At 35.2% G+C, this 12,690-nt stretch overlaps 1 protein-coding gene across 1 annotated transcript in view; it reads right to left on the bottom strand.

The window, feature by feature from the left end:
- Positions 1-11,603, bottom strand: part of LOC149580369 (dihydrolipoyl dehydrogenase 2, chloroplastic-like) — a 54,155-nt gene extending 42,552 nt beyond the window's left edge. Inside the window, exons 1-3 of the mRNA XM_089790492.1 lie at positions 10,924-11,603; positions 5,443-5,589; positions 3,329-3,463 (exon numbers count right to left, since the gene is read on the bottom strand). Coding sequence (XP_089646618.1) covers positions 3,329-3,463; positions 5,443-5,589; positions 10,924-11,268 — 627 coding nt within the window. The 5' untranslated portion in view covers positions 11,269-11,603. The remainder of the gene's footprint in view (positions 1-3,328; positions 3,464-5,442; positions 5,590-10,923) is intronic.
- Between the last annotated feature and the right edge of the window lie 1,087 nt (positions 11,604-12,690).

Genomic DNA, 12,690 nt, shown 5'->3' with positions numbered 1-12,690 from the left:
CACTTCTATGATTAATATGCAAGAAGGTAAGATTAATTGAGTTATTTCATTATTTCACCTAGATGCAAGAGAGATTTTATGGATTACTTTTCATTTATATGAATATTGAATATAAGTATATGTTCTAATCCTGAGTTACTATCACAGTTAAATAATCGGAAGGAAAGGAATCTGAAGCCCTAATTGATTGATAGATGACTGGAACCCTAAAGGATACAGCGGTATCAAAATCCCTAATTGAATCCGTGGTTGCGGAAGCCCTATTTGAATCAGTGGTATTAGAAGCTCTAATTGAATCCGTGGTATTGGAAGCCCTAGTTGAATCCGTGGTAGCGGAAGCCCTAAGTGAGATAGCAGTATCAGAAGCCCTAAATGAACCGAAGTTAAACAATGCCCTAATTGATACAGTGGTATGAGATGCCCTAATTTTATATAATGGTATTTAATGGTAATCGTCATTTGATTTTGGTTTAGCAATATTGGGTAGAAGTCGTTTTGTGGTAATGTTATAGAGGTATTTTTGGACTAACCCGGGTGGTTGCAAGAGCATCCCTAGTTGATTTCAATCTCAATTTTCCGAGGTATGTAGTTTTCAATTTCTGTAATAATTTCATTTGATGGTACTTCAAGTTTTTAAGTTAAGAAATTTTGTCTAACTGATTTTCAACGGTAAATCTTATTCACATGAACATGAAATGATATAACTGTCTCCCTATGAAACAAAGTACTAATTGTATTCTTTGAGTATGTTAGATGTTAATTTAGACCTGGGAAAACCAGGTGTTACAACAATCTTCTATAGTAATAATTTATCATCCACAAAGAAAGAAATAAACAATTTGAACCTTTACTGAATTTCAAGTTGATTTATAAAAGTAGATTAACATTTATTTAAATTTGATTAATCAACTATTATTGCTTTAATATCTATTAAACCTAGAGATTTATTTTTGTGGGGACCTTAGAGTTCATCTATTTTACAAGATGTCCATTTAAAAAACTTGAGAAATATAAATTCAAAGAAAGAATCATATTGGCCACATGTATGTGTCTTGACCACGTGTATGTATATGTGTATGTGTATGTGTATGTGTATGCGTATGCGTATGTGTATATGTTTGTCATATAGTTTCTCTCCAAAAGTTTCACTTTTAAAGAAATTTCCAGGGCTGCTCGATTTCACATTTCAGAAATTCGTCAGCAAAAAATATTTTTTCTGTGCTTGTGTTTGTGCGTTTTGGCTGTAAATTGTGATCATAAATCTCAATCTCGATATGTGATTACCTTATCTCATTCACGCTCCTCCAAAATGTTCCAGTGTTCCCCAACAAAGATAGCAACAACATAAGAGGAGGTGTAGAAAGATTTCAAAGGATGAATGGAAGAAAAATAAAATAATGGGAAACTGCCAAGTTGCACAGCTTCAGGGCAGAAGAACCTGCTAGGAAGAAAGAATTTTCTGTGCCCAGAATATTCACATCACATTGTCATGTTGAGGCCAGCTCCAATTTCCTCTCAACTGCTCTCTCCTATGTATGTTTTCTAAAGGAGATTCTCTGTCAAATCACCTCCCACCGTGTTTGGATTAAATTACTATGTATTAATCACCGTGTTTTTGAGAAAATATTGCTGCATTTTCAACGATAAATACAGTAAAAAAGGCAGCAAGTTTTTCCAAATATCACTTCCAATATATGGAGCAATAATATTGACTCCCACAAAAACCAGCAAATCTGCAATATTTATGGTATATTGGTGAGATTTTCAATTATGGTTATCAGCCTATCAGCCACATGAAAGGGTGAAAAAAAAATATTAAAACTGTGTAGCCTTATATTTCTCACTTTTGTATTTGGTATTTGAAGAACTTACTAAATCCTGGCTAACTCTCCACTTTCACAACTAATGAAAAGCTGTTAAGTGACAGTTTTAGTCCATGCCTCTGTGAGCGTTAAAGCTTAAAATGACCCCTGCATTGATGACCCTAAGTTGCCATCTACATGGAAAGGAATAAAGAGATCATGATAAGATTTAGTAGGTCACAAGAAGGTTTTCCCTATGCTAGTAACCAAAGGAAGTGCACTCTATTGGGCATTTGCCCTTGTATTTGCTGCTACTACAAGAGACATAATGAAATTATATATTTCATCACTTACGTATTTGACATTAGTAGAACTTACTAAATCCTGGCAAACTCTCCACTTTCCCAATTAATGAATAGCTGTTAAGTGACAGTTTTAGTGCATTGGTGACCCTAAGCTGCCATCTACATGGAAAGGGATAAAGAGATCATGATAAGATTTAGTAGGTCATGAGAAGGTTTGCCCTATGCTAGTAACCAAAGGAAGTGCACTCTATTGGGCATTTGCCCTAATATTTGCTGCTACTACAAGAGACATAATGAAATGACATATTTCATCACTTTTGTATTTGGCATTAGAAGAACTTACTCAATCCTGGCAAACTCTCCACTTTCTCAATTAATGAATAGCTGTTAAGTGACAGTTTTAGTGCATGCCTGTGTGAGCATTAAAGCTTAAAACAACCCTGCAATGGTGACCCTAAGCCGCCATCTACATGGAAAGGGATAAAGAGATCATGATAAGATTTCGTAGGTCACAAGAAGGTTTGCCCTATGCTAGTAACCAAAGGAAGTGCACTCTGTTGGGCATTTGCCCTACTATTTGCTGCTACTACAAGAGACATAATGAAATGATATATTTCATCACTTTTGTATTTGGTATTTGAAGAACTTACTAAATCCTGGCAAACTCTCCACTTTCCTAATTAATGAATAGCTGTTAAGTGACAGTTTTAGTGCATGCCTGTATGAGCATTAAAACTTAAAATGACCCCTGCATTGGTGACCCTAAGCTGCCATCTACATGGAAAGGGATAAAGAGATCATGATAAGATTTAGTAGGTCACAAGAAGGTTTGCCCTATGCTAGTAACCAAAGGAAGTGCACTTTATTGGGCATTTGCCCTAGTATTTGCTGCTACTACAAGAGACATAATGAAATGATATATCTTTGCCTAATTGCACAGTAAACTTGCTAACCGTGGGTTGCCCTGGATTTTCTGCTAAAAATAAATCCAGGCCTCCCAAATGAAATTGTCTTTGTATAACACTAGATACATATGGTTCCAGCACGTACTGAAGCTATTAAGAGGCTTGTATGTGTGACCCAAAATATACAATGCATGTAAACTATTTATATTATATTGCTTATTTTGCTTTGAACAATATTCTCAGCAAGAAATGTTAAGTTGTCCCTGAAATTTGTTACCATTGAATCATTTCAGGACAAATGGCAAAGTAAACTTACCAAGACAGTCCCAACTCCTGTTAAGATGTCTACGCCAAGAGATTTCATCGAGTTTGTCAAATTTCCTCTGATTTTTGATGCCAGATTGTTTGCATGATCTGAAACAGACTGCCTGTCATACCCTGCCGCAGCCACCTGATGCCAAAATTTACTCAATATTCAGCTCATAGTTGTTTTGCTTGACAAAAAATCAAAAATAGTAAATGAAACAAAAATGAGCATTGAAATCATATAGCACATGTTTTTTCATTACATACAACAATTTTAAAGTTTATACCATAATATAAATTTCCACCCTAAGCAAAGTACTCCACTTGAAAACAGAATATTAAATGTTAAAATTGAATGCATTTTATTTGTCAACAACCATTTAAAACTAGAAATATGAGAGCAAAAAAAAATAACCAACATCATGTTTCAATCATAAAAACATATTTCTAAGTAATTGTTATACCAAAAGCTATGATAAACTCACACAGTTGATACCAGAAGCTATGCACAATAATAAATGTTATATTACCATCTAAGCCGGCCCTCCATGGCATAAGGAGTGTGCATGAGGCCCGTGACAGAACATTATGTCTGCTGTTGCGTGAATAAACAACATTCCCAGCCATAATTGCTCAAATTTGTTAGGTTCAAATAGGAAACAGGTTCACCACACCTCACCATCAAAATTAGGGCCATTTTGAAAATATATAATATCTGAAAAATGACCTATGCAGATATAGATTTTCTCAAAGAAAGGTTGCTCGGGGAGTTTTAAGCTATTAATGATGTGCTCTTAGAGACATTTTAGTTGTGCTATTCAAATTATAACCAGTGACAACTTCATCATATGCAAAAATGTGAAGCCAAATTGGCTATTAAAAGAATTAAAGACAACAAATGGTATTATGGGAATTTTGTACAATAAGGAAAATGCTCCAAGTTAAGTCTCAGCTGTGTACCACACAAAACAGAGGTGTTGACCACATGATAATATATGAAGAAGGGGTCCAACCCCACTATTGAATAACAAAAAGGCAGTCATCCTTAACTCTTCTTGTCTTTTTCCTTCGTGCTCCTCTAAAATGTCACGTAATTATAAAACACAGCAACATGCATATCAATTGCTTTTCTAAAACAACTACTTTTAGTTAGTTGATAAGAAAACTTTACATTTCTTTAAGACTTTAACTATGGCCACCAGCTTTACTTCATCTATTTTGGAATAGTTCGTCATTAAGAAGACCTATATTTCTTTAACCATGGGCACCAACTTTACTTCATCCTTTTTATAAAAGTTAATCACTAAAAAAACATAAACCTACTCTGGGGTTCACCCCATAGCGTAACAATGTGTCACAAACCTGTTAATGGGGAAGTTACAAGTTTGATCCCAGCCCAACCGAGACCAAACAACAGTTTACAAGTTCCTCAGAGTGTATGATCAACCAGAGCGAGATTTTTCTACGGACTGTTGATGGTTCTCACATGACAACTAGTGGACAGCAATTCCATCTGTACTGACATGGTGATGTTATCAGCGTGCCTTGACCAAGGATTGCCCAGGAGTTGCATTGCCTGGAGGTGAGAAGATGTCTTGCTTGCCCGCATTACGGAGTGATAAGGTGTTGTCAACATGACAGTAGGAGAGACAAGGTGGATGATCCGTAGAGTTGCTCATGCCCTGTGGAGTGATAAGGTGTTCTGGTCATGGCGATGTTTGGATGGAGAGATAAGGGTGATCTGAGCAGTGGAGGGACAAGAAGTTTTGAAGAGATGAGGTGGTGCTTGGACTTAGAGAGATAAGGAGATTTGATTGTCGATTGGAGTGACAAGGAGTATCGAGAGGGAGAATATAATAGAGCTTGTCAAATCTAGGAGGTGTCAATGCTTCGGCTTGTCACATCTCACCATGGGGATGGGTCCCCTAAATGTGACCCCACTGGTTGAAAGCTCCAGTCAAAAACGATTACCGATCAAAAAAATACTCAAGCCTGCTTTATCATGGTATCATTTTAATCCATCTATTTTGGACTTTAAAATTAATTTCTACCAAATGGTCTAGACAAGTTGAATTCTTTAATTTTAATTTCAGATTTTGCAAAACCAACAATAAATATGCAAACCTGTATTCCCATTGCCTTCAAGTGGTGTTCACTTTGAAGTTCACGCATGCGCCCACTCACAGCAAGAAGTGCTTTAGATGGAACACAACCTCTGTTGACACAAGTTCCTCCAACAACATCTCCTTCAATAATGGCAGTCTTGAGACCCTGCACATGTTCCAGAAATTTTCAACTACATTTTTTCAAAAGCAAAAAAAGCTCAAACTACAGTTCGTATTACAGTTCTGTATATCAAACTTTTTCCTTCTCCTGAGCCAGATAAATCAGAGGTAACAAAAGCTGATACACAATTTTCACATTTCATTAAGAACATAACTTTTCTACAGTTGCCATTTTTTAAAGTTCGTCTTGATAATTGTTTCCTTCTTGAGCCAAATATTCCGAACATCTAAGCGATGACTGTAATCTCAGATAGTATTGGGGAATTAAAAATTTATGCATAATTTGTTTCCTCTTGCAGTCCAATATTCAAGATAGATCAATAATCATAAATACCAAAAAAGTAATCATCTTATTATTTGAAAAGTTAATGTTTCCTGTTGAATTGAAATTGACTAGTAAAATTACATTAATGAAAAAATGCAAACATTAATTCCCTTATCTATCTGCCAGATCTTCAAAATAGTCAAACAATACCGAGTATCTACAATAAAACCAAAAAAATGGACAAATTTTAACATTTGATTGGCTCCATTAGTCAACCAAACTATGTAGTGCATCACATCTTAAATAATTCCTTATTCTAATAATAAATCCAAAACTTTTCAATAATAGGACATAAAAAATACTTTTTCACCAGATTATCCCAAACTTGAAGTTTTCATAAATGGAATTTAGAAAAAAATGACACATGGCAACTCAAATAATATTGGTGAATCAGCAAATTTCAGCATCAATTCCTTTTCTCCTCCAGCTATCTGTTCAACATGGTTAATTGCCTTTCAACATCTATTCCTTTTCTCCTCAAGCCATATGTTCAACATGGTTAATTGCCTCATTTATGAGAATTGCATGAATGAATACGTTTAAAATTTACATATAAAATATTTTCCTCAGTGACTCAAGCCATCAAAATAACTCACTAACTAAAACAACTTATGGGAACAACACTCACATAAAGCGACTCCCTCTTGTGTTAGCGCTTCAATAAATCAATTAAAGCCTCATTTTTAAAGAAAAATATGCACACGAAACAACTTCCAACATAAATACCAACCCTTTCTGGTGCAGGGCACCTACGGCAAATAATTTTCTAAGTTTTGTTTAGGTTGTGTCAAATTTTAATTGTCATAAAACCACATGGATCTGTGGTCTCTGTTTTCTAAGTTACTCTTTTGTGTGGTCATGATGACCAACAGTGTGTCTATAAGCTGTGGCATCTTAGTCCACAAGAATCTTGTTTAAGTTTTGTTTTAGTTTGGGTTTATGTTTTAAGTTCGGTTGTTTGTTTTGAATGATTCAGTGGCTATTTGTTAATGGGAGTTTTGAAAGCAATCAGTTTTATCCAACTGTTACAGTTGGGACCGTTTGCATCTAATTTACCTTTTATTTATTTGTCCAATCCAGGGGATTGAGACGGAGACTGTTGAAGTGAAAAAAAAAAGTTGAATAATACTGAAAGCAAAGTTCTGAGTACATTTTCCTTCCATTTGTTTACAGATTCATTCAGTGTTGTAACAGATCAAATGTGTCCACAGTTCGGGTACTGACAATTAATTAAAGTTTTGCAAAATATATTTTTATCAATACAGTCATTTGTATGAAGTTAGTAATCATATACTGTAAAGTTTTGTGACTACGAATCCTTCAATCAAGCTTTGTTTTTTTTTGCTGTTCGAATTCTAAAACCGTGTGTTGGCCGATTATGAACCTATTACCCTAACTCGTGGCTCCTTCTTGGAATCTACCATGCCAATGAAAGGAAAACGAGTTAGGGCAAAATGCTTTAATACACCCAACACTCGGAGCCGTGGGAAGTATTAAATCTTGCTTCTCAGTCGATGCTTAATCAGCACGTTGCACAGATCCAGAACAAATTCGGAGTCTAAGTTAGATTAGTTGTGAGTCAAACAAAAGTTTAGATGAGGAACCACTGCAGTGCTGTGAAACAGAACACGTCTACTAAGGATCGATGCAAAGTTTGATACAGTAGATAATTCAGAATGAAAGGGGAAAAGTACATTAGAAAGTGAATGGAGAATGTAAGAAGTCTGTAACCTTATATTCAGAACGTCCAAAGTATTGTTCACTGTACCAACCCCTTTGAATCATTCCAGTCGAACCATGCCAAGCCTGATCAACTTTGGTCATGAGTTCCTGTGATAGTCGAGGGTGTTGAAGAAAGTGTATTAATTATTTTGTGATTCAAATTAGGTTACCGAAGTCTGTGTAAAGTCCAAGGATTGAAACCTTCATAAACACAGTGTAGATTGGTGGGAAAATTGTGAAAACAGAGTAACCCATGAAGGGACTAAACATAAAGTGTTAAATTTGTTTGGATACAATAAAGGGTGTTGTGAAACAAAAAGTGTGGGAATATATATATATATATATGTATTATAGTCACAAATCCTTGTTATCTCTGCAGCAAGAAATTGAATTGAGGTACATACAAGTCAAATTCTTATCAAGATAGGGTTGTGTGAAGTGTTACAGTCACATCTCTTTTGAAAATTGATATTCGTATTATCTTATTACTAAATTGGAAGGTTGGCAATACTGGTGGAACTAGTATCAGTGTTTTGGTTCATTAATTTGCTGTTCTCTGTTGAACTTTTATGTGGGTCTATTCAAGCTAAATCTATTAATGGGTTTAATTATACCGCACATCAAAACATACAATCAATATATTAACTCCAACCCTTAATGTTTCAATGAAACAAGAATTTTTTAAAGGGAACCTTAATAATGGCCAATAGATCAACTCACACTATGTATCTAAAACAAGATGAACATAAATTCCTTTGCTCCTTGAGAAAGATCTTCAAAGCAATTCAGAAATTCATAATTTTTTGTGATTGAACAAATGAAAAATGCAAATATTATATGGTAACTACAAATTCTTCTCTTCCTCAAGACAGGTCTTCAAAACAGTCCAAAAGGTGAACCTATATAATATGAATTACATAAATAAAAAAAAATTCAAATACACTTGTGTTATATGTCAAAAGGGTGGCCTCAAATGATAAATCATCAAGGCTTTGATACTAGGCACTGGTGTTCAAATCCCTACGAGACATATAAATTGTTTAAATGTTGAATTTTCACTCAGGCAGACTGCTGTATGCAATTCTAAGTGTGGCTTACTCAATGGAAGAGGCCACGTGCAAAAAGTAGCTGAATTTGACACAAAAGTGCTCTTATATGATAAGAATTACGAGAACAGAACATTTTTTAATACACTTCGTGTTATATGTCAAAGGTGATAGCCTCAAATGGTAACTCATCAAGGCTTTCATACTGGGGACTGGCATTCAAATCCCTACAAGATTATTAAAAATTTAAAAGCTGAAATTTTACTCAGGCAGGTTGCTGCATGCAATTCCAAGTGTGGCTTACCCAATGGATGAGACCAAGTGCGAGAACTAGCTGAATTTGACATAAAAGATATCCTTTAGTCATGACATCTAAGCAAAAAGGTCACCCTAGAAGAATAACTTATCAATCAACAAAGAAATTGCTTCATGTTATCTAAAAAAACAAATTTCACATATTACAAAATGAGATTTTCAAGTCTCCGCAGTTGCAAATGGAACAAAAGGAAACTAAAACATAAAAACTCTTAAAACCCAAACTAGAACATCACCAATAAGACAAATTTATACATCAATCCCTTTCCTCTTCAAACAAGTTAAATATAGTATTTATTGAGTGATAGATGTATCCATCATCTCAAGAACTTAGACTTTAAGAAACTAATTTTGAAAAACAATGGTTTAAAACACATTACTCCATATCACCTCAAATCTTAAACCAAATTACACAAAACCACCAATTTAAAAATAGAATATGGCACATAACAAAGCCCTTAACTCATCATAGTATCCCCTGAAATAAATTGACATTTAAGATTTATAATGAGAACAAACATCAAGATCTAGAACTCTGGATTGATTTTTTTATTTGAAAAGGTCTGATCCCGAAATCCAATATTGAAGAAGAAAGAACTATGAAAGAGCCATTGAAAAGTTACATCAAATTAAACTTTATACCAAAAATATATACCACAAGCATAAGAATGGGAGAGAGTTGAAGAAAAGATTGTTGATTGAATTCCAAAACAAGTGCATCCCAAAATTAACACTCCACACTTATGATTTTTTGGTAAAGGAAAGCCTGTGTTGCCTTTCAACAGGATGTTGAATCAGATGAACAAAACAACTACATAATGCCTTCGGCTTTAGAAAAATATGCACAGAAATGAATTTTAAAACATAAATTCCTTTTTCTAATTGAAATCTACCATAACGTTAGAACATTAGAGCAATGGACAAATTCAACTATATATCATATATCCTTGAAGAAATATTCGAAGTAGCTAAATAAATGTCTCACATTTAATTAATATGTACAAATAATAAGACCAAATATACACGACTACATTATCATCTCAAAAATAATCAAATGTAGATCTGATCATTTTTTTAAACATCTAAAAAATGAAGTTCCAAAGTTGAAGGTTAAAGAGATACTCTTGACGCTTTTAATTATTGCAGTACCTCAAGAATAAAAGCATCATCTTTGTAAGACATCTTCAAAACTAGAAAACACAATAGTTTTCTTTTGCCCCACATCTTCAAACAGGTTAAACAGTGACCGATTTAAGGAGGGAAAAAAAGTGCATCGAGAATATAAAAGCCCCACTACGAAACTCAGTATTCGCGTGCCGAGGAAAATCGGAAAAAATGATGTACGAGGAAAAGAATTAATGCCTCATCTTATTGATTTCATTATAAACATCAATTATTAGATGTGTAATTTATCAATTTACACTTCATGATAGGATGTGTATTCTAGTTATTTATGCCTCATACTCCAACCAGAGTTATTTAAGTACAGTGACATAACGTCTACTTTCGCTGATTTGGTTGGTGGATGCTGTAAGGCATGCTTATACTTATATCTCGAATCATGGATCGTGAACTCTAATCATGGATCGTGAACTCTTCAATCGGGATAGCCACACAAAGCTTCGAAAAGACATTTTGAAATTAAATACAATCAGATCAAAGTATCTGTCCAAGTAACAGGGTTTTAGAGGTCCAAATTTTCGTAAACAAAAACCATTTCTCTCGCAAATTTTTCTCTCTCTGCATTTTCTATTACATTATTTGTATTAATTTGATTTGCTTAACGCTTTTTCCTTGGGACTTCAATTTTAAAAGTCGAAGGACTACGATTCCCCAGCCATTAAAAATTCACTTTCCTGAGAGAACATATAGCAATTGAAAGTTTATGAAAAAATCATACGCCCAAAAGTACCTTTTCAACAGCGTGAAGAGCAGCGCCGTGTCCTCCAACGCCAGCACCAATAATAACAACATCGTAATCAAAGGGCGCAGAAACAGCACCTCCGTTATCCGAAGCAGCAGCAGAAATCTTAATCCTCCTCTGCGATCCCGCTCTTCTCAGCTGCTTTCGCAACGAAACAAAATGTTCCGTCGACAAAGCCCTTCTTCCTTCAACTCCCAAAGCCTCCTTACGAAGGCCGCAAAAAGACAGCTGCGCAGGCCCTACGACACCATTGCAAATGCCGAGATGAGCCTTGGCCTTTGAATTGCTAGTAAGACCAGAAGGAGAAGAAAGAGAGCATTGAATCGCCTGCATTTTCGATTGAGTGGGTTCGAACTCACCACCTCTGCAAACCAAAAGGCAGAGAAGAATCGGAAAGAAAAAAGAGTTTTTCTTTTCACTTTTGCTGGCTGAGGTGTGAGGATGTTCTTTTATGTTTGTTGATTGAAATTGATGATTGCATGTATGGCTCCGAAGTTGCGAGGAAGATATGCGAGGTGAAGGGAGAAATGTGCCTCGAATGCTCCGCTCAGTGGCGGAGCTGTCAAAGCGTCGGATAAACTACCTGCTTGTCCGAGACTCTGTGTCATGTGTTTTCGGCCTCAAGAATTGACTTTTTTAAACCATTTGCTTCAGATGAACTTCGTTTCAGTCGAAACAGTTGTTGTTGCCGGTTATTTAATTGGATTTATTGTGTGTAGGTAGTGTTTGGTTTACCCAAAAGTTCGGCTCACATTTAAATAATTTGAGACTTTTTTTATTTCTCATTGTTTTTATATGATTGTGTCTTTCTTATTTTCTCAATTTGTAACATGAATGTGTACTTGATTACTAATAGTCAATATCATATATATTTAATGTGGAGATGTATTTGAATTAGCAAAAACATTCAAGTAGATGTTTTATTATTAAAAGGAGCAGTACTAGGTGCACACTCTAAGAATCAAAGGTTTCAAAAAGGCTACAGATGAATAGGTTACAAATGGCCATTTACAACATAGTGACCAAACAAATCATTAATAGAACACAATCAAAAGACTACTTACAACATAGTAGTCATCATACAAACAACCCACAACATGAGTGGGCCACATTGATTACCAAACCTAAACATTGCACGATAATTGCTAGGTTGGATCCAAGAGAGGGCCAACACTCTCATCTTTGAGAGACCTCAAGACCCCAAAATGTCTCCACCTCGAGAGAGGACAATAGTAAGGATCTTAACAAAAAACCAACTCCACCTCTAAGGGAGACCTTGAATGGTCGAATACAAGTAGTCGCACACTCTCCATCTACATAACAGAGACCTAAACTAGAGCTCCATGACTACAACAACAAGCATGGGAGAGTCAAGTCAGTGATTTCATATTCTTGTAAGGGCTGACTATTCACAGTTTGGTTTGGTCCCCTATAGGAAAGTTGAATTCATATTCCTTTACAATATAGCCATTTGTGTCGAGACTTAACTATACGCATTGATTTCCTTCACACACACACACACCCACACATATTTCTCTCATAATTTGTCATAATTTCTTCTTGGTATTCATCGCACGTTTCACAGTGTTCTTACATTTGCAGCCTAGCTCTAATGCCATGTTGATTTCTAGGATCACTTCAAATGTACTAACAGCTGTCATTTTATTGATTGTGTTCCAAATTCATATGAAAGCTTATAAATAAGAGAGGAGGAGACATGACTCTACAATTAATTATCACTAGTTAACATATTAA

The sequence above is a fragment of the Cupressus sempervirens genome, chromosome 1 (assembly GCF_028749045.1).
Source record: "Cupressus sempervirens isolate cs-2001-9-10 chromosome 1, ASM2874904v1, whole genome shotgun sequence".
NCBI lineage: Eukaryota > Viridiplantae > Streptophyta > Pinopsida > Cupressales > Cupressaceae > Cupressus > Cupressus sempervirens.
This window is presented reverse-complemented; position numbering and strand designations above follow the sequence as displayed.